This window comes from Coregonus lavaretus (genome assembly GCF_964263955.1).
Source record: "Coregonus lavaretus genome assembly, chromosome: 24".
Lineage (NCBI taxonomy): Eukaryota > Metazoa > Chordata > Actinopteri > Salmoniformes > Salmonidae > Coregonus > Coregonus lavaretus.
In genome coordinates, this window is record NC_140011.1 from 18,033,905 (window position 1) to 18,055,857 (window position 21,953).

At 44.1% G+C, this 21,953-nt stretch overlaps 1 protein-coding gene across 2 annotated transcripts; it reads left to right on the top strand.

Moving 5' to 3' along the window:
* The first annotated feature begins 918 nt into the window (after window positions 1-918).
* On the top strand, window positions 919-20,517 carry LOC311099283 (endoplasmic reticulum mannosyl-oligosaccharide 1,2-alpha-mannosidase-like). 2 transcript variants are annotated; one of them, XM_084139994.1, is made up of 14 exons: window positions 919-954; window positions 1,854-1,991; window positions 8,605-8,713; window positions 8,843-9,072; window positions 9,263-9,429; window positions 9,580-9,701; window positions 9,848-10,039; window positions 10,185-10,333; window positions 11,409-11,597; window positions 11,957-12,147; window positions 12,357-12,477; window positions 12,781-12,975; window positions 13,511-13,642; window positions 14,563-20,517. In XM_084139994.1, the coding sequence occupies exons 2-14, from the start codon at window positions 1,890-1,892 to the stop codon at window positions 14,770-14,772; spliced, it is 2,109 nt and encodes a 702-aa protein (XP_083996120.1). In that variant the 5' UTR covers window positions 919-954; window positions 1,854-1,889; the 3' UTR covers window positions 14,773-20,517. The 2 variants fall into 2 exon arrangements, with proteins under 2 accessions (XP_083996120.1, XP_083996119.1); XM_084139993.1 differs by having other exon boundaries at window positions 933-1,344.
* Window positions 20,518-21,953: the final 1,436 nt, after the last annotated feature.

Genomic DNA, 21,953 nt, shown 5'->3' on the forward strand with positions numbered 1-21,953 from the left:
CTGCTCCCTCTGACCAGCAGAAACACAAACAACTATTACAAGACCACATCTGGTTACCCTCACCGATTCCACAGCACCCAACTCTGTTTTCACCCACCCTGAAACCACAAATGGATCAGCAAAAAGGCAAGGGTCCACTCTTTCCCAAAACATCACTCCTACTGTCACAGACTCATCTTTATCCTGACCATCGGTGCAAGCCTTGGGCTCCAAGAACTTCACCACACCTACCACCTCCCATACTTCGCCCTCATTCACGTCCACTTCTCCTCCTGTCTTCAGCTGACTCTGCTTACACTTTTTCCCATTCTTCTTTAATAAACCATCTCCCCTTTTCCTGCCATTTTTAACCGACTCAAGCTCACCCTCTTCCTCCCTCTCTCGCTCTCTCTCTCCCTCTCTCTCTCTCTCTTAGACCTCGGCTGCCTCTCTTTTTCCCTCCATTCCTCATCCATATTTCTCCTGACATACATCTTGTTCTTGCCTTCTCAAGGGACGCCATTTAACCGGCTGTCACAATCTCAGTACAATCAGCACGAACCCCTCGGGATGTAGCGCTCAACAGTGCGTCCCACTTATGAGCGCTCTTCCAACAACCAACACTGATCTTCTAGCCACCGGTGTCCTTCTCTTCCCCCCTCTATCTCCGGTTTTGGCTAGCCTTTTCTTAAATGTTGTTTTGTAATTGACTAAAACAAGCAGGCAACAAGAAAATAGCGTTTGAAAATGTCACGTTTTTTCTGTGAGCCAATTTTCCCCACTGGCGGGCGGGGGCCGCGACCTCTCGCAGCAAATTATGACGTGCCTCGAGTCTTGTGACCCACACTGAACTGTCCCGGGTGGGTGGAGTTTTCATAATATACAAACTCCGCCTAACCGGGCCATGCAAAACGAACACGCCCATTGGTGAGCTGTCACAGCTAACCTAGCTAGAGACAATTTTCACCAGTGGAGGTTAGTAAAATTTACCAGATTGGCCACTCGAGCCTAGATAGACGTTGGTCTTTGCAAAACCGTCCACTGTTTGGAGGCGAACAAAAAGTAAGATAGCTAACTAGAGGCAGCTATCGAAAGGCTAGCTAGCCTGCTTGATATGTTGTTGTTACTGGGGAAATGAAAGGGCTTCTCTCTCTTCACTTGCGAGAAATATGGATCCATTGTCAACATTGCAAGTCAACAATATGATAGCTAGCTTTCCAAGGTTGTAGGTTATAGGATAGGTAGCTAGCTAGCTCATCATGACTCGCTCTTCATAACGCGCCCGGAGAGAATACAGTCAGTGTGACAACAACGGAGGCTAACGTTAGCAAACTAGCAAACGTTACCTGGCTACAACGGGAAAAGGTAAGCTTATGGGGGACATATGAGTGACATAGCTAGCCAAATAACTAAAAGGTTCCCCCTTTGGTCTCTGACATAGCTGTAGCTAGTTAGCGACAAAGTCAGTCAGCCAACTAACGTTAGCTAGATATGATTCATAACTCCTAGCTAGCTATAATTATTAACTCCAAAGACAGGGCAGATTGTAAAAAGCCTTGTATTTTGGAGTTATGAATCATACCTAGCCAACCAACTAGCTAGCTAACTAGCTATTCAAACATTCAGCCAACCTTGTTTTCTAACTGGCCTTGATGCCTTAATTACTCATTACTTAATTACTACTTTTAGTTCAAGTAATGTTAGCTAGCTAGTTGACAATAAAAAGCCACCTTGTGGACATTGAAACAAACTAAATGAAATAATGAGTCAAATGAACCCCTAACATAAAGGAAGAGTTGAGACACTCCTGTTATTTATCCTCTACCTTTTAGGTCAATGAATCCTAAACTTCCCTTCTCTTCCCCATCCCTCAGTCCAGCATATATGACCTATACCACTCAGCTGGAGAGATGTACCCCCCACCCAGAAAGGACTTCATCGCGCTAACCCTCAGTGACCAACACAGCCGCAGCTACAACAACGGAAAGCACCGCCGCCAGTCCTGCTGGAGGGTGAGTATCAAGCGACTCAGAGTAGGAGTGCTGATCTAGGATCAGGTCCCCCCTGTCCAATTAATCGTATTCAGTGTGATCTAAAAGGCTAAACTGTACCTAAATCAGCACTCCTACTCTGAGAAGATTTGTTTCACATACGGCCCCAGGCTTTCTCCCACTCTTTTCTCAATACGGTGCTGTCATGCCAAGATCAGTACGTCCTTGTGTTTGCTGTCCTTCTTTCAAACTGGTTTCATGTTTCACTCTCAAAGGAAACCCACTTGTCAACAGGTAGTGTAGCCTACTTCCTACTCCAGTCAAGCATTGAGATGCTTCCAGATAGTACCAATGACCTCTTGTTGATTGAACGATAACTGATTAAGAGATCAACATGGACTAGAGCTGTTGCAAAACGTTTATTAAACAGAAGCAAACGGAACGAAACGAGGAGGGACCTACCTGAATTTATCCAATAGACACTTTTATTTAGCTCTGTTTGCTTACATTTGGTTCTTAAACGGTAAACTGTTTCTGTAATGATTACGCCCCTGGTTTTCAGGTGCTTAACAGAACCAGCAGAGATGTGCTTTTTAAACCTGCCATTAGTTTGTGTCGTATATGCTGGTGCAATATGCAAAAGTATAGCAATCATGAATGTAAGGAGTAGTGTTTATAGTAGCTTTCATTGGTATAGGGCAGACTAGGCTAAGTCGTCTTGTGTATTGTTTTATTTAGATGGATTCCAGTGACAAAGCCTCTTCTGAGACAATGATGCATTGTTTTCCATCATGGCTCACTGATAATTGCTCAGATAGCCATTTGTGGCTCAGCACAAGTGTTAATTAGGCTAAGTAGCCAGCCTACAGTACTTGCGTGTAGCCTGTTGTGCCTCTAGTTATTTTTGTTGTCTCCAATTTAATTAAATTTTTTATGTCACCTTTATTTAACCAGGTAAACCAGTTGAGAACAAGTTCTCATTTACAACTGCGACCTGGCCAAGATAAAGCAAAGCAGTGCGATAAAAAAACAACAACACAGAGTTACATATGGGGTAAACAAAACATAAAGTCAAAGAATACAACAGAAAATATATATACAGTGTGTGCAAATGTAGCAAGTTATGGAGGTAAGGCAATACATAGGCCATAGTGCAAAAATAATTACAATTTAGTAAAATAATTACAATTTAGTATTAACACTGGAATGATAGATGTGCAAGAGATTATGTGCAAATAGTGATACTGGGGTGCAAATGAGCAAAATAAAAAACAATATGGGGATGAGGTAGTTGGGTGGGCTAATTTCAGATGGGCTGTGTACAGGTGCAGTGATCGGTAAGGTGCTCTGACAACTGATGCTTAAAGTTAGTGAGGGAGATAAGTCTCCAGCTTCAGAGATTTTTGCAGTTCGTTCCAGTCATTGGCAGCAGAGAACTGGAAGGAATGGCGGCCAAAGGAGGTGTTGGCTTTGGGGATGACTAGTGAGATATACCTGCTGGAGCGCATACTACGGGTGGGTGTTGCTATGGTGACCAATGAGCTAAGATAAGGCAGGGATTTGCCTAGCAGTGATTTATAGATGACCTGGAGCCAGTGGGTTTGGCGACGAATATGTAGTGAGGACCAGCCAACAAGAGCGTACAGGTTACAGTGGTGAGTAGTATATGGGGCTTTGGTGACAAAACGGATGGCACTGTGATAGACTACATCCAGTTTGCTGAGTAGAGTGTTAGAGGCTATTTTGTAAATGACATCGCCGAAGTCAAGTATCGGTAGAGCATCCCTCTATCTCCCATGAGAGAGCATCCCTCTATCCTCACTGCTTGCTCGCACACTGGTTATATCAGTCTGTGTAAGCTAGTGGAAAAACAACCATCTAGAGATGTTGGAGTTGTACCAGGCAAGTAACACAATAGCTAACACAGTGTTTGTCAAAAGCTTTTATCCCTCATAAATGGTGATTTGGTGTGGGGAAATTAGCTGAGGTACTACTGTCATTTCACTGTCAATCACTGGACCTTAACACCGGATCTAGCTAGCCGCAACCGAATGGATGTCAAATGGATGTTGCTGTAGGCTAATCACCACTGCCCCTGTAGCACCAGTTAGCCTTGAGCCTTGAGCTAGCCCCGGCTATCTACCTCTCTGTCTACCGGACGGGAGTAGCCAGCTAACCAGCTAACTAGCTACTTGCTATTAGCCACCGTTAGCGGCTTTTTCTCCATTGTCCGTGGCCTGCACAACCTACCAGCCAGCTCTAGCCTGGACTATTATCGGCCAGTCTGCACAGCGAGTTATCGACCCAGAACCTATCGGATTTTCTGCCGGAATCACTGAATCACTGGACCTTTAACACTGGATAATCGCAACTAGCTAGCTGCAACCAAATGAACGTTGTTGTTGGCTAATCAGCCTTGAGCTAGCCTTGAGTCAAGCACATCTCCCGGCTATCTACCTCTCTGTCGACCGGACGGGACCTCCTAGAGTTGACACAGAGCCCTGCCGATCCATCACGACTGGTCTGCCGACGTAATCGTCTGTGGTTTCAACAGGCTTCCCGTTGCGACGACCATGAAGATCCATCTGCTAGCCCCGGCCCGCTAGCACACGCAAACTACAACCGTGCTTCCTGCTCGCTGTGCTGAAGCACCAATTTGAACTGCTCTCGGACTCACATATTGCTGTTCACTGGACCTTATGATCACTCAGCTGCACAGCTGATGCCTGCTGGACTGTTCCTTTACATGGTACCCTGTCCTGTTTATTCTGTTTAGCCTCAGCCCAAACTTTATCGCCATTACCAGTTGTTGTCTTAGCTCTCTCTAATAACACCTGTGATTGCTTTATGCCTCTCTCCCATGCCTTGCCTATTGCTGTTCCAGTTAGTTGTTATTATACAATTTCACTGTAGAACCCCAAGTCCCTCTCAAACTGCCTGAAATAGTTATTGTTCCACCCCCCATACACGCGGAGACCGGCTCAATCGGTGCCTCCAGTGATGCTATCTCTTTCATTGTTACCCAACGCTTAGGTTTACCTCCACTGTACTCATATCCTTCCATATCCTTGTCTGTACATAATGCCCTGAATCTTTTCTACAACGCCCGGAAATCTGCCCCCTTTATTCTCTGTACCCAACGCACTACAAGACCAGTTCTTAAAGCCTTTAGCCGTGTCCTTATTCTAGTCCTCCTCTGTTCCTCTGGTGATGTAGAGGCTAACCCAGGCCCTGCAGCCCCCAGTATCACTCCTACTCCCCAGGAGCTATCATTTGTTGACTTCTGCAACCGTAAAAGCCTTGGTTTTCTGCACGTTATCATCAGAAGTCTCCTTCCTAAGTTTGAGTTATTCACTGCGTTAGCACACTCTGCCAACCCTGATGTTCTAGCAGTCTGAATCCTGGCTTAGGAAGGCCACCAAAAATTCTGAAATGTCCATCCCCAACTACAACATCTTCCGTCTAGATAGAACTGCCAAAGGGGGTGGAGTTGCAATCTACTGTAGAGAGCCTGCAGAGCTCTATCATACTATCCAGGTCTGTGCCCAAACAGTTTGAGCTTCTACTTCTAAAAATCCACCTTTCCAGAAATGTCTCTCACTGTTGCTGCTTGCTACAGACCCCCCTCAGCCCCCAGCTGTGCCCTGGACACCATATGTGAATTGTTTGCCCCCCATTTATCCTCAGAGTTCGTACTGCTTGGTGACCTATATTGGGATATGCTTAACACCCCGGCCATCCTACAATCCAAATTATCAACGAACCTACCAGGTACAACCCTAAATCCGTAAACATGGGTACCCTCATAGATATCATCCTGACTAACTTACCCTCTAAATACACCTCCGCTGTCTTCAACCAGGATCTCAGCGATCACTGCCTTATTGCCTGCGTCTGTAACGGGTCCGCGGTCAAACGACCACCCCTCATCACTGTCAAATGCTCCCTAAAACACTTTAGCAAGCAGGCCTTCCTAATTGACCTGGCCCAGGTATCCTGGATGGATATCGATCTCATTCCGTCAGTAGAGGATGCCTGGTTGTTCTTTAAAAGTAATTTCCTCTGAATCTTAAATAAACATGCCCCATTCAAAAAATACAGAACTAAGAACAGATATAGCCCCTGGTTCTCCTCAGACTTGACTGCCCTTGATCAGCACAAAAACATCCTGTGGCGTACTGCATTAGCATCAAATAGCCCCTGCGATATGCAACTTTTCAGGGAAGTTAGGAACCAATATACACAAGCAGTTAGGAAAGCAAAGGCTAACTTTTTCAAACAGAAATGTGCATCCTGTAGCACTAACTCCAAAATGTTTTGGGACACTGTAAAGTCCATGGAGAATAAGAGCACCTCCTCCCAGCTGCCCACTGCACTGAGGCTAGGAAACACTATCACCACCGATAAATCTACAATAATCAAGAATTTCAACAAGCATTTTGCTAAGGCTGGCCATGCTTTCCACCTGGATACCACTACCCCGGCCACCAGCTCTGCACCCTCCGCTGCAACTAGAGTTCAATGTGTCAAATCGGAGGGCCTGTTGTCTGGACCTATGGCAGTCTCTATGGGGGTGCCACAGGGTTCAATTCTTGGGCCGACTCGTTTCTCCGTGTATATCAATAATGTTGCTCTTGCTGCTGGTGACTCTCAGATCCACCTCTACGCAGACGACACCATGTTGTATACATCTGGCCCTTCATTGGACACTGTGTTAACAAACCTCCAAACGAGCTTCAATGCCATACAACACTCCTTCAGTAGCCTCCAACTGCTCTTAAACACTAGTAAAACTAAATGTATGCTCTTCAATCGAACGCTGCTGGCACCCGCCCACCTGACTAGAATCACTACTCTTGACGGGTCTGACCTAGAGTATGTGGACAACTACAAATACCTAGGTGTCTGGTTAGACTGTAAACTCTCCTTCCAGACTCACATTAAGAATCTCCAATCCAAAGTTAAATCTAGAATCGGCTTCCTATTTCGCAACAAAGCCTCCTTCACTCATGCTGCCAAACATGCCCTCGTAAAACTGACTATCCTACCGATCCTTGACTTCGGCGAAATATGATGTAGTCTATCACAGTGCCATCCGTTTTGTCACCAAAGCCCCATATACTACCCACCACTGTGACCTGTACACTCTTGTTGGCTGGTCCTCACTACATATTCGTCGCAAAATCCACTGGCTCCAGGCCATCAAATAAATCCCTGCTGGGCAAATCCCCGCCTTATCTTAGCTCATTGGTCACCATAGCAACACCCACCCGTAGTATGCGCTCCAGCAGGTATATCTCACTGGTCATCCCCAAAGCCAACACCTCCTTTGGCCGCCATTCCTTCCAGTTCTCTGCAGCCAATGACTGGAACGAATTGCAAAAATCTCTGAAGCTGGAGACTCACTTATCTCCCTCACTAACTTTAAGCATCAGTTGTCAGAGCACCTTACCGATCACTGCACCTGTACACAGCCCATCTGAAATTAGCCCACCCAACTACCTCATCCCCATATTGTTATTTATTTTGCTCATTTGCACCCCAGTATCTCTATTTGCACGTAATCTCTTGCACATCTATCATTCCAGTGTTAAAACTAATTGTAATTATTTTGCACTATAGCCTATTTATTGCCTTACCTCCATAACTTGCTACATTTGCACACACTGTATATATATTTTCTGTTGAATTTTTGACTTTATGTTTTGTTTTACCCCATATGTAACTCTGTGTTGTTTTTATCGCACTGCTTTGCTTTATCTTGGCCAGGTCGCGGTTGTAAATGAGAACGTGTTCTCAACTGGCTTACCTGGTTAAATAAAGGAGAAATAAAATAAAATAAACATGTGAATTGACCCTTCGCTAAGCCCTGCCCCCCTTGGTTACTGTTGCAAGCTCAGACAACATTTTCCCAGGAAGCCACATTCCTTGTTGTAACCACTTGCGAATTCCCCTTTTTTAATACACAATGAAATTAAGCACTGACTACCCCTTGCTATTCAGGAAACTCTGGGGTATGTTGTGGTGGACTGTCATTACAATTGCTTCAAGGAAACCTGGTAAAATTATGTTTGTAGTGTAGCTAGCCACTGAATGGCTCTGAATGCACTGTGCATGCAGTCAAAGCTACTAACCACTTTTGTAGCTAATAAGTGCTCTGAAATCGTTTGCTGATGTCGACAGCAGATTAGTTATATTCCTAATATAGCCAATTTAGCTAGCTAACATACATTTTCAGAAAACAAGTTATATTAAGTGGCTAGCTAGCGTTAGCAACATTTGGTAGTCAATGAGACTGAAAGCTAGCTAACCAGTTGAGCTAACAAACAATGTAACAAAAGTATAATTTTGGATTCCAATAATAAGCCAACAGGTTCTGCAATTCAGGAATCACAGTGGCAAGTACCCCTGGTATACTTTTCAATTATTTAGCCATTTAAACAATTACTTTTTTTACCCACTGGCTTTCATGCGTTTCTAACGTGAGGTTGTCCGAGGTGTCAGACTCGACGACAGTTGCTATCCATTGGAGTGCTGCGATTGGTTGCTCAAAATTCCAGGGCCAGGCTTAGCGAAGGGTCAATTGAGAGATGTTAAATTGCTTTTGAGTGCTTTTTTCCTCTCTCCTTTGTAGAAGTGGAAGCAGCTGTCTCGGCTGCAGCGCAGTCTCATCCTCTTCCTGCTGGCTCTGCTGCTGATATGTGGATTGCTCTCCTACCCCAGCTTCTCAGAGCAATGGAGAGGTAGGCCTTCTTCCCCACACTCACTGGCTGTTAGTCTTTTGTATTTGTATGCTGCTTTTGATGTTTCACAGCAGGCTCCTGTGCTGTGTATTGATGTCTGTATTGTCATTTGTGTGTGTGTGCACTCAGGCATGTCAGACAGGGCGGTAAGGGAGGACTGGGATGAAGACTGGGAAAGAGGCCTGAAACCCATCCCTCCAGGGGTAAACCCTGTGGCTGGCCCAGCTGTAGGTCCGGCTGTGGGCCTGGCCGGTGGAGCGGTCGGCCCAGAGTTGGGTCCAGCTGTGGGTCCAGGACTCATACCAGAGGTCATTCCAGAACCCCAGAGACCAAAGGTCATACCCAAACCCCCAGCCAAGGTCAGGACCAGTCTGGCTATTGCACTATACTTAACCACTTTGATTGGTTTTATGTTTAATAAAACCTAACAACCATTCAAGTGATTCTGGGTCCAATAATAGACAGTGAAGGAACTGTTTTGGCTGTCCTTCAGCGCCTTTGTCAGAACTTGCTGTAATCTATTCTAATTAACTGTGTTTACCTATGTAGAAGAGACCATTCCCCAACAAGAGAGGACCTCCAAGCCTGCAGAAGGAGGGGAACGTATCAGATTCACTGGTAAAACCAGCTGAGAAAGAACCAGTGGAGAAAGAGCCAGTAGAAAAAAAGCCAGTGGAGAAAGCTGAAGAGGAGGAGGGAGAGAAGCCTCTTGTCAGGTAAAACCCTATTGTCAAGCGTAACCACATTTGATATTGAATTAAACTCTTTTGACCAATATGTATCGTTCTGCGGTAATACTGTTATTGCTATTTATTTACAGCTCCATGTCTTTTAGAACTTGTGTTATATGTGTTACATACACGTAGCTGGCGAGGAGCCATGATCGAGGCGGACGAGGCTACAGAACCCCCACCCTCTGCCCATGAGAAGGATGGCGCTGTGCCTCCTGTGCCAGTCAACCCTGAGGACACAGCCCCACTGGCACCAGGTAAGTCTCTGCCACACGCACCATCTCACAACCTCAACCATACCGCACACCCACTCCAGAGCTTGACCAGTTGTGGTGTCTTTGGCTTCAGAAATATACATGTTTTTGTGTGTGTGCGCTTGAGAGCATGTGTTTACTGTGTGTAGTTTCAGTGAAGCCTGTGGACAGGCTTGAGTCAGTGCGAGAGGCCTTTAGGCATGCGTGGAAGGGCTATAAGGAGTTTGCCTGGGGTCATGATGAGCTCAAGCCTGTGTCTAAGTCCTACGGGGAGTGGTTTGGCCTGGGCCTGACTCTCATTGACGCTCTGGACACCATGTGGATCTTGGGACTGAAAGAAGGTAGCTAGGCCTAACACAAACACACACATCCCGCTCTCTCTTTACTAATTGCTTCTCTCTATTTGCTGCTGTGTAACAGAACCCAAGGCTGAATTTCTCTCTGTCTCTCGCTCGCTTGCTTGCCTGCTTGCTTGCTCGCTCACAGAGTTTGAGGAGGCGAGGAAGTGGGTGGAGACTGAGTTGTCATTCTCTAAGAATGTGGACGTGAACCTGTTTGAGAGCACCATCCGGATCCTGGGAGGCCTGCTAAGCACCTACCACCTGACTGGCGATGAGATGTTCCTTGAGAAGGCTGTGAGTGACATGGGAAGGAAGGCTAGGACAGATTGGGCGACTAGAATATGGTCTCTACTTCTTTCTCTACCTCCATCTGTTGTTTCAACCTTTCAATCCCTCTATTCACTGGTCCTTGGGGCTTCTGACTGACACACTGAGTGTACACATTATTTTTTTGGGAGGGTAGATCAGCTTAATATTGCAGATAGATTGTAACTTCCATCAATGTAATTGTCTGCATCACTTCCAATCCCCCATGTTTTTTATATATATATATTGATGTAACATGTTAAATCCACTTCAATCAGTGTAGATGAAGGGAAGGAGACAGGTTTAAAAAAATAAATAAAATTAAATATGATTTTTAAGCCTTGAGACATCGATAGTGTATGTGTGCCATTCAGATGGTGAATGGGCAGGACAAAATATTTAGTTGATTTTGAACGGGGTATGGTAGAAGGTGCCAGGCGCACCAGTTTGAGTGTGTCAAGAACTGCAACGCTGGTGGGTTTTTCAGGCTCAACAGTTTCCCATGTGTATCAAGACTGGTCCACCACCCAAAGGACATCCAGCCAACTTGACACAACTATGGGACGCATTGGAGTCAACATGGGCCAGCATCCCTGTGGAACACTTTCGACACCTTGTAGAGTCCATGCCTCAACGAATTTAGACTGTTCTGAGGGCAAAAGGGGGTACAACTCAATATTAGGAAGATGTTCCTAATGTTTTGTATACTCTGTGTACATCAGAGCAGGAAAAATGCTCTTCTCTTCCCACATCGGAATGCCATATTTTTTTCTAAGCAAATCAGCCACCTAAATTCAAACATGCACATTCTCAACCAATGTTCAAATTCTTATTTGTAAATGAATCACTGAAAACCTCAAATTGCATCTACAAACTTAGTACGTTTCATTGTCTGAGGTTATGATAAATCAATGGAAAGCATCTTGATTCTGAGCCAGTTTTGGAAAAAAATCAGAATAATTAATGAGTCAGAAAAGTACTTAATTCAATTAGCTAATTTACTAATCAGTGCTAATGAGGATTGATCCCTATGTTCTCATCTTTCCTTCCCTTGTGCTTGTAGAAAGATATTGGCTTGAGGTTGATGCCTGCGTTCAAAACCCCCTCCAAGATCCCCTTCTCTGATGTGAACATTGGGAAGGGCACAGCCCACCCCCCTCGCTGGACGTCCGACAGCACTCTGGCCGAGGTCACCAGTGTCCAGCTGGAGTTCAGAGAGCTCAGCCGCCTCACCCAGGACCCGCAGTACCAGGTGAGGCCAGAGAGGGGAGCTCTATGGATCATGTCATGTGTGTTCTGGGTGTAGACTACTGCGGTTAAAAAGTTCAAGTCAACTAGGCAGACATATTGTGCGTTTGTATTTTTTTTACAGACGATGATCTCCGTTATGCCATTATGTGTCAACGGATGACTCCCATTGAAAAGCCATTGTCTCAACATGTAATTTTTGGACACAATCTTTGTCCGGACGCATAGGTTGAAATTTGAGGAGTTTAACTCATTATTGCATAGGTTTGAATTTGAGAAGGTTTTCCGTTGCAAAACGTTTTTCTACAGTGCGCTCTAATGAATATGACCCAAGTCTTTATCAACCTGCCTGTGCGTCCCTAGGAGGTGGTGAATGAGGTGATGAGGCTGGTCCATAAGCTGCCAGGGAAGCATGACGGCCTGGTGCCCATGTTCATCAACACCAACAGTGGCCAGTTCACCCACAAAGGAGTGTTCACCCTGGGGGCCCGGGCTGACAGCTACTATGAGTACCTTCTCAAACAGTGGATCCAGGGAGGCAAGACGGAACCAGAGTAAGCACATTTCTATCAATTTTGCCTTTACGATAATAATGAATAAGATGGCATGGACACGGAGGACCTGATACTCGATCAGCACACCTACTCGAGATGCTTTATGAATACAGGCCCAGATCACATATGATTAGATTAGAGTGCTTTGAGGAGACTTGTCTTGCAGGATTACAGATAAACAAATAGAGATTTATGGGTGTGTTGTTCAGTCTGTTGGAGGACTACCTGGAGGCAATAGAAGGGGTCAAGAAGCACCTGCTGAGAACCACAGGCCCCAGAAAGCTGACCTTCGTAGGGGAGCTCAACCACAATCGCTTCAACCCCAAGATGGTGAGAGACTACACAACATCCATACCAATACATTTACATTTTAGTCATTAAGCAGACGCTCTTATCCAGAGCATACATGTATTTTTTATTTTTTCATACTGGCCCCCCGTGGGAATCAAACCCACAACCCTGGCGTTGCAAGCGCCATGCTCTACCAATTGAGCTACATTGTATGTACTACTTTACATGTTTACAGTAAATACTCTCGCTCTATTCCTCACTGTCTTCCCCCCTCTCTCTCGCTGTCTGTCTCTCTGCCCCCGTCCCTCTCTCTCTCTCTCAATCTGCCCCCCTCTCTCTCAGGACCACCTGGTGTGTTTCCTGCCTGGCACTCTGGCGCTGGGTGCCCACAATGGGCTGCCGGAGGATCACATGGAGCTGGCCCTGCAGCTGATGGAGACGTGCCACCAGATGTACGTCCAGATGGAGACGGGCCTGAGCCCCGAGATCGCCCACTTCAACCTGCAGCCCTACGACGGGCGAGACGTCAACGTCAAGGTGGGTTCTACAGGAAGAATACTGAGAGCATCCCAGATGGCATCGGGAATAGGGAGCAACTTAGGACACAGACAATATGTGTCTGTGAGATCTAGATGTATTTGGCTCCTACTGTACGTCTTTCAATCCTTGTTTACTTTGATGCGTATCTTATTTCTCTGTCTCGCACTAATCCTTATCTAGAGATGTTGAGTAGCAGAGTGACAGGAGTCAAGTGTGGCTCTACGGTGTAATAAAGCTGAAAACCTCTCAGATATTTGTTTTCTCCTCACTGCTGGAATTAACACTCAACTTGCTTTCCAAATACGGCTCGTCAGTTCTTAAGGTAATTTAATTATGATTTAGGAGGGACTGCTACAGCATACAAACATCTCCAATCAAAGCATAGAAAGATGTGTTCGTATTCACTTTACTATTGATGTTTATGGTTGAGTCTCAAATGGCACCCTATTCTCTAAAAGTAGTGCGCTATATAGGGAATGGGGTGCAATTCGGGATGCACCCAATGTGAGTTTGCATGTCTTTTCTCCCCCAGCCTGCAGACAGACACAACCTCCTGAGACCGGAGACAGTGGAGAGTCTGTTCTACCTGTACAGGTTCACTAAGGACACCAAATACAGAGACTGGGGCTGGGACATTCTAGAGAGCTTCAACAAATATACCAGGGTGAGTCCAATGTCTTACTGTACATCAGATAGCACAACGACTCCACCTTCACTGATCTGTTATGTCTGATAACTCGCAAACATTTATTGAATAGATCAAAAGTTGTTTGGCAACGATGTTACTACGGTGACTGTCTAATGAACCCACTAACAGTCAAATTAATCTTTTAAAAAACTATAACCCTGTGGTAAATGTTGATGTTTTCTTCCTGGGCAAGTCTTAATTACCCAATTCTACACCTAGCTAAGGAGTTTTGTGGTTGAAGAAGCACTATTTATGAAGTTCGAAATGTGCACGAAAATTATAGCTAGCTAGCTTGTTTGTTAGCTGAGCCAATCCCACTGGCTGCATTATGAAATAAGCTACATTCTGAGAACAGTCCCATCATTTCGTGGAGTATGACTTTATCAGGAAGCTGGCTACCTAGCTACCGTAAACAAGTTAAAACGTTTATGTCTGTAAGCTGTGTGCTAACTACAACAAGTTTGATCACCTGATTGACTGGTGGTGTATGGTTTCTGCCAGCCAGTGCATCTGCCATCTGTTTCATACCGTGTCAATGCGAGAACGCAGTCATTTAAAAAACCCAGGTCCTACTTTCATGCAGATGCAGAGGAATCTTTATTATAAGAAAATTAGTTTCACGTGTTGCATGACAGATAGCACATGGCAGCACAGTTGCATTAGAAAGACGCCATCTGTAGGAAGACAATGGGGTGAGTTTACCTGAATTTCTCAATGAACATTATCATCTTGAGCTTTAATACCAAGCTGCCTTCTCAAGGGATCCGGCTTGACTCACTGTGGTGTGGTGGTGGTGCACAGTCAAAGACAGACTTGTAAATGGGGTTTCATGTGGAGGAGTTTGGGTTTCCTGTGACACACTCACTGCTTCCCCTCATGCTCTGCTTCCTCTCCAGGTGCCAAGTGGAGGCTACACCTCCATCAGTAACGTGCGCGACCCCGTGAACCCGGGTCCTAGGGACAAGATGGAGAGCTTCTTCCTGGGGGAGACACTCAAGTACTTCTACCTGCTGTTTTCAGACGACCTGGAGCTGCTCAGCCTGGACAAGTACGTGTTCAACACAGAGGCCCACCCACTACCCATCTGGAAATCGCCTCCTGTCTGAGACAGGAAGTGACGTCATAGAGAAGTAGCCTACCACCGAGATCCTGGGGTTTGAACTTCCTAGCTGCCTTCTCAAGGGATCCAGCTTGACTCTCTGTGCACAGTAGAAGACAAACTCGTCAATGGGTTTTCAAGTGGAGGGGATTTCCTTGGATGGGGGGGTGCTATAGAGCTGGTCTCTGTTGTACAAAGCTTTTGTAGTTTGGAGTAGACACTCTTGAGAATCTTGACGGCTTGCTGTTCAGTTTAAAAGAAACAAGAAGACCGAAGGTCTACAAAATCAACTCAACATTTTCAAGGTTTATTGCAAGGTGGGAGGACTGGTAGCGAAACTAGACTGAGACTCCCCCAGGTGCCAGTTTGATTATTTTCTAACACTAGACAGTAATATTATCCTCTCCCTTCCCTTCCCCTCCCTGACCGGCTGATGAAGAATATGTAATAAGGTGGAAGTACCAGAAGATGGTTATGCTTTCCCATTGATTTGTCCTATACATTTATGTTAGATCATTGTTTACCTTGAAGGGAATACTGAATACATGGGTTGCATTGTTGAGAGCCTTTTAATGGTAGGGGAAAGACTCCTACCCCATAGGTCTTTCAGGAGTTCCTCTCCTTGATAGCCATTACCACATAAATAGAATGAGTAGAATGGGCGTCGCCATTCATGTCAATTAATCCATTATGGGTGGACTGGTGGCCATTTTGTGTATTCATTCTATTTCTATGGGCATTACATCACTAGTTACTACTGTCACTGTGGAGGACCAGTTGAAGTAGCCTATAGTACCGCAACTGTGAAGCTCCTATGATGAAGAATGCTTTGCACTTTCATGTCAAAAAGGAAGGATTTGTCTTTTGTATATTTAAGTGATGTGGGAGTAGATTTGAGTAGTGACGCATGCAGGTGATTCTGCGTGCTTTAGCTGAATGGATAAAAAACAACACTGATGGCCTATGAATGAAATGCCATTAATCATTGTTGCACATGGGACCACAGCGTACAATGACAGTTATTTATTTATTTATGGTGAATGTGTCCTTTTTTTTGTTTTGTGTTTTTCATTATCACTTATAAGAAGTCTAACCCTCCTGTTTCATGGGATTATATGAAGGGTAATTGAGAATGTAATCCAGGTAATGAAGTAATGGTACGTTTGGATACTTTAAAATGTGATTTCTCAGATGCAGACAAGTTGTGTAAATAACTCAAAATTGCTGTGTGATGAATTTCATGAATATTTCATTTGGGGCAATGTGTATGTGTATCCGTCTCATCATGAGGGAGTTAAGGTTTATGCAATCGACTAGTAGGCAAGTCTTTCGTGACTGAACTGCGAGATTTGGGTTCTGTTTTCTGAGATGAATCGATTTCTACAGCCTAATTAAAGTGCTTCCACTGAGAATTCTTATGTTTCGATGTTTGGGTTCTGGGTAGAATATTTTTGTTGTTGCTTGAATTAAATCTGTTACACTCCCAGACTCATTATCAGTCAGAATTAATACCAGAATTAATGAATTACCAGAAAGACTCTTACTAGTCTAAATTAAATGAGAAGGGTACTTGTTTTCTTGAGGTGTGGGTGATATTAGGCTGATGGCTATTTAAGCATACCTACAGTGCGCCCAATCATGAGTGGTTGTTTCTTCCAATTTTATACTGTGCCTGCTGAAGATGTCCAGTGTATACACTGAGTGTACAAAACATTAGGAACACCTTCCTAATAAAGTTGTGCCCCCTTTTGCCCTCCGAACAGCCTAAGTTTGTCGGGGCATGGACTCTACAAGGTGTTGAAAGCGTTCCACAGGGATGCTGGCCCATGTTGACTCCAATGTTTCCCACAGTTGTCAAGTTGGCTGGGATGTCCTTTGGGTGGTGGACCATTCTTGATGCACACGGGAAACTGTTGAGTGTGAAAAACCCAGCAGCGTTGCAGTTACACACTCAAACTGGTGCGCCTGGCACCTACTACCATACCCTGTTCAATGGCACTTAAATATTTTGTCTTGCCCATTCACCCGCTACATGCCACACATACACAATCCATGTCTCAAGGTTTAAATCGTTTTTTTATTTTTATACTTGTCTCCTCTCCTTCATCTACGCTCATTGAAGTGAATTTAACAAGTGACAATAAGGGATCATAGCTTTCACCTGGTCAGTCTGATGGAAAGAGCAGGTGTTCCTAATGTTTTGTACACTCAGTGTATATACAGTGCCTTGCAAAAGTATTCATCCCCTTGGCGTTTTTCCTATTTTGTTGCATTACAACCTGTAATTTAAATATATTTTTATTTGGATTTCATGTAATGGTCATACACAAAATAGTGAAATGAAAAAAATAACTTGTTTCATAAAATTCAAAAAAATAATAATGGAAAAGTGGTGCGTGCATATGTATTCACCCCCTTTGCTATGAAGCCCCTAAATAAGATCTGGTGCAACCAATTACCTTGAGAAGTTGCATAATTAGTTAAATAAAGTACACCTGTGTGCAATCTAAGTGTCACATGATCTTAGTATATATACACCTGTTCTGAAAGGCCCCAGAGTCTGCAACACCACTAAGCAAGGGGCACCACCAAGCAAGCGGCACCATGAAGACCAAGGACCTCTCCAAACAGGTCAGGGACAAAGTTGTGGAGAAGTACAGATCAGGGTTGGGTTATAAAAAAATATCAGAAACTTTGAACATCCCACGGAGCACAGTTAAATCCATTATTTAAGAAATGGAAAGAATATGGCACCACAACAAACCTGCTAAGAGAGAGCCGCCCACCAAAACTCACGGACCAGGCAAGGAGGCCAACAAAGAGACCAAAGATAACCCTGAAGGAGCTGCAAAGCTCCACAGCGGAGATTGGAGTATCTGTCCATAAGACCACTTTAAGCCGTACACACCACAGAGCTGGCCTTTACGGAAGAGTGGCCAGAAAAAATAAGCAAACACGTTTGGTGTTCGCCAAAAGCCATGTGGGAGACTCCCCAAACATATGGAAGAAGGTACTCTGGTCAGATGAGACTAAAATTGAGCTTTTTGGCCATCAAGGAAAACGCTATGTCTGGCGCGAATCCAACACCTCTCATCACCCCGATAACACCATCCCTACAGTGAAGCATGGTGTTGGCAGCATCATGCTGTGGGGATGTTTTTCATCGGCAGGGACTGGGAAACTGGTCAGAATTGAAGGAATGATGGATGGCGCTAAATACAGGGACATTTTTGAGGGAAACCTGTTTCAGTCTTCCAGAGATTTGAGACTGGGACGGAGGTTCACCTTCCAGCAGGACAATGACCCTAAGTATACTGCTAAAGCAACACTTGGGTGGTTTAACGGGGAACTAGTCAAATGGCCTAGTCAAAGCCCAGAACTCAATCCAATTGAGAATCTGTGGTATGACTTAAAGATTGCTGTACACCAGCGGAACCCATCCAATTTGGGGGGGAATAGTTATGCATGCTCAAGTTTTCTGTTTTTTTGTCTTATTTCTTGTTTCACCCCAAAAAATATTTTGCGTCTTCAAATTGGTAGGCATGTTGTGTAAATCAAATGATACAAACCCCCCCAAAATCCATTTTAATTCCAGGTTGTAAGGCAACAAAATAGGGGGTGAATACTTTCGCAAGCCACTGCAGTTAATGGTTATGTCTTGTAGAGCATTTTGGCCAGGGAGGTGTCTCCATATAGCTCACTATTTGGGGCGTTTCAAGTAAAGTGTAAATATTTTATGGGCATTCTTTTTAAATGGTCTCCTGAATGTTGTGATTGTGTTCCTCTTCTGATGTGTTTACGGCCCAGTGCAGTCAAAAATGTGATCCCCCCCCGTGTTTTTATGTTTCCACATTATGAGAATCGAATAAGATTGTGAAAATGATCAGGCCCTTTTAGTGTAAGAGCTGCTTGAAGTTGGCCTGAAATGTCAGCCTGTTTTTGTGTGATGGGGTAAATGATTTAATAGACTAATAAGTCAAACCTCTGCCAATAACAGCTTGTTGTACGTTTTCCCCTCCCCACTCAGACCACTCCCAGACAGTCCTAGTCTTGCTTGAGAATGGTTGTTCTTTTTTTTGTTGACTATTTTAATTGAAAACAATCACAGTAAGGTACTTAATTGTTACCCAGAAATGATTTGATATTGAGATAAAAACTGCTGCGTTGAACCTTTAAACAATGGTGTTGCTTATGTTTCGTTGTGCTTCTCCCAGTATGAAATATAGACCTCTCCAGAGAGGTGGAGAGAAGGTGTGCATCCCAAATGGCACCCTATTCCATATATACCAGAGCCCTGGTCAAAAGTAGTGCATTATATAGGGAGTAGGGTACCATTTGAGACGGTTTGTCCTGAAGTCACACTATTTGGCTGTCATCAATTGTTTCATTTCATAGCCCTGGCTAGTATTGTGCTTCTTTAAGCATTTAACTAGAATTATTCTAGTTGATCAACTGCTTTAAAAAAATACATTTAGCAAAGCACAACCTATCATAACTCGCTATATTTCACAGGAAGATTTCTGTACCCAAATCCTGACCTATACCATCAGGACTTGAATAAGCAGAATTGGCCCTGCACCAGTGCTTCGCGGCATCCTCCTCCACACCTTCTGTTATCCACAGCACACCTTACCTTCCCTACCACCCTTGTGGTGTGTTGGAAGTTTTTCTAATGTTGTGCCTTCCAAGCTATAGCAACTAGCGAGTGGCAGCTTCCTCACTCCCAGAGATTCAGTGTGCTGTTCCTATAATTGCTTCTCAGCTTTGGCTCCAGTCAGGCTTTAAACTCGATCAAATATTCATGATAACCATTTGTGCTTAGTTGGTGTGAGTTTAGATTGGAGGAGACTAAAGAGATGGGTAAAGGAATGGAGTCATTTGTCACCGTGGTGAACACTTCAATTCAGAGTTTCAGAGAGGTCATTTTATATTTAACACATGATTTGTCATATTTGATACTACTACATAGCAAAATTAAAAGCGTCCGAAGATTGAATTAAGATCTGCCAGTACTTTTATTGGGTTGGAACATGGAGAGAATTGAGAGAGACATTTTTTTTTGTCGTGTTTCACACGTGACCTGTACAGTGTGTGGAGAAATGGAAATGTGTTTTTTGCATATCTCACACCCCTGAGATAAGCACATAGAGTGAGGTCACAGCATGGGATCAGGCGACCCAGGAGCAATTAGGGTTAAGTGCCTGCTCAAGGGCAGTGACAGATTTGTTTTACCTAGTCGGCTCGTGGATTTGAACTAGCGACCTTTCGGTTACTGACTCAACACTAACTGCTAGGCTATTCAGAAACAGTTGGGCGATAGCCCTCTCACTGAAATGACGTCTTTCAAAGGCCCTACAAAATGTAAAATGTCATCCATTCAATACTGATTTATAGATTGCTACATGGGAGAGCAACGTTATCAATCTGTTTGTGGAGATTGCAAATATGACCCTTGCGTCCAAGACCAAAGACATGATCAATAGTGTTTGTGTTCTCACAATCAATTAATTTAACTGTTTAAGGAGTAGCGTCCATTAGAGAAGGGACAATCTTCCCCAAAGACTATTAAGCCCTGCGATTTCTTCATGAAGATAGCGGTCACAGGGATTGCCTTGCCATTAAACTGCTACTTATTAAGCTTGACTTTGGAGAATCCTTGCTGCTTTCTAATATTGTCACGCCACAGATATTTTCCATGCTGCTTTTTGTAAGTCCAGCCACAGCTTCTCTCAGACCCTGTCCATACAACAATAACCAGTTTTTCTGTCATTTGGATTTGGATCGACAATAAAGATTTTAAACTAAGCCATTGATCTTGATTTCCTTTTCTTGAATATATTTGTCCCTCCAGTACATAACGTCTCATTGATTATTGTATGGCATTAACGAGTTGAGAATTTCTGTCCTTGCTAATGTAAATCAATGTAAATTCCTGCCTGTTAGTACTTTTAACTGTGACTTCCTGGACCGAGCCAAAGGTAAAAGACTTCATTATGTAGAATATAGATAATTTGATTATAGGTAATGACTCCATAGTTCATACCTTTTCTCTTCTAGCCTGTCACATGGCACTTATGATTTATTTCACAGAGCTATTATGCAGTCATTATTAGTCATGTATTAAAACTGTGATCTGGGGGTTTATTTATAAGTGTCTCTAGTGTGCAATTTATGACTCGGTGTCACCTTTTAATGTGAATTTTTCCTTGTATTTTCTTTACAAACTGTTCCTGTTAAAAAAGCCAATAGTTGATATGTACTCAGCTGGAACACCAGGAGGCAGCAAAACAGGATTGATGTGTACCTTTTGGTGCATTATTTAGAAGCTTGAAACTTTGCTTGAAGCCTGAAGCTTAGTTTTTATAAACAAAGTGTCATAGTGATGCATACAGCATAGTAATTAATGCAACTCTTCCTTAGCCATGAGGGAACCCCTGACTGTAGCTTTAGGCATAAGGCTTGCCACTTGTCAAGCCCAAAGACTGGTTGATCTTGTGTGTGCCTGTGTGGGTGTGCATGTGTGTTCTCATTTTGATTGACACTTAATTACATCTGATCAGAAAGATGGTCTCCTTAGGTCACTGTGTGATTGGCGTGTGACAAATAACGATTATGTGTTTTTGGGTTGGGACACTGCTATCATCTGTCATTTGTGCTTCAGCCTTCAGTCACGTGTCAGTCAGCAAATTGGCATGGGGCTCATTTGTATCAGCTGCTCACAATGACAAGGTAAGACAAATGGCACCTTACTCCCTATATAGTGCACTACTTTTGACCAGGGCCCATAGGGCTCTGGTCAAAAGTAGTGCACTATGGAATAGGGTGCCATTTGGGAGTCCTCTATAGTGCTCTAGACTCTACCAGACCACTACTGCACATTCCACGTGAAACTTTTATGGATATAACCTTTTGTAAATTGCTACTATTCCAGGCTGGGTCGTTTGACTGTGTCTCAAAGAGCTCTTTGCTTGTAATGTGCATCAGAACTCTGTCATCCCCTGGGGCGAGATCATCTTCTGAACCATTTTACAATAACAACATACACAGACTTTGTACAGTGTTGTACACACATCTGATAGTGGCCTGAGTGGAAGGAGAGAGGAAAGACATGTTGGGTGAAACAGAGGGCTTTGAGAGTGAGTGTGTGTGTGTGTGTGTGTGTGTGTGTGTGTGTGTGTGTGTGTGTGT

Bases quoted from the DNA above. Each gene is read 5' to 3' on its own strand.
- LOC311099283 (XM_084139994.1), top strand. From the start codon at position 1,890: ATGTACCCCCCACCCAGAAAGGACTTCATCGCGCTAACCCTCAGTGAC. The intron at 1,992-8,604 runs GTGAGTATCAAG...TCTCCTTTGTAG, and splicing joins GCCGCCAGTCCTGCTGGAGG to AAGTGGAAGCAGCTGTCTCG. The intron at 10,040-10,184 runs GTAGCTAGGCCT...GCTCGCTCACAG, and splicing joins GATCTTGGGACTGAAAGAAG to AGTTTGAGGAGGCGAGGAAG.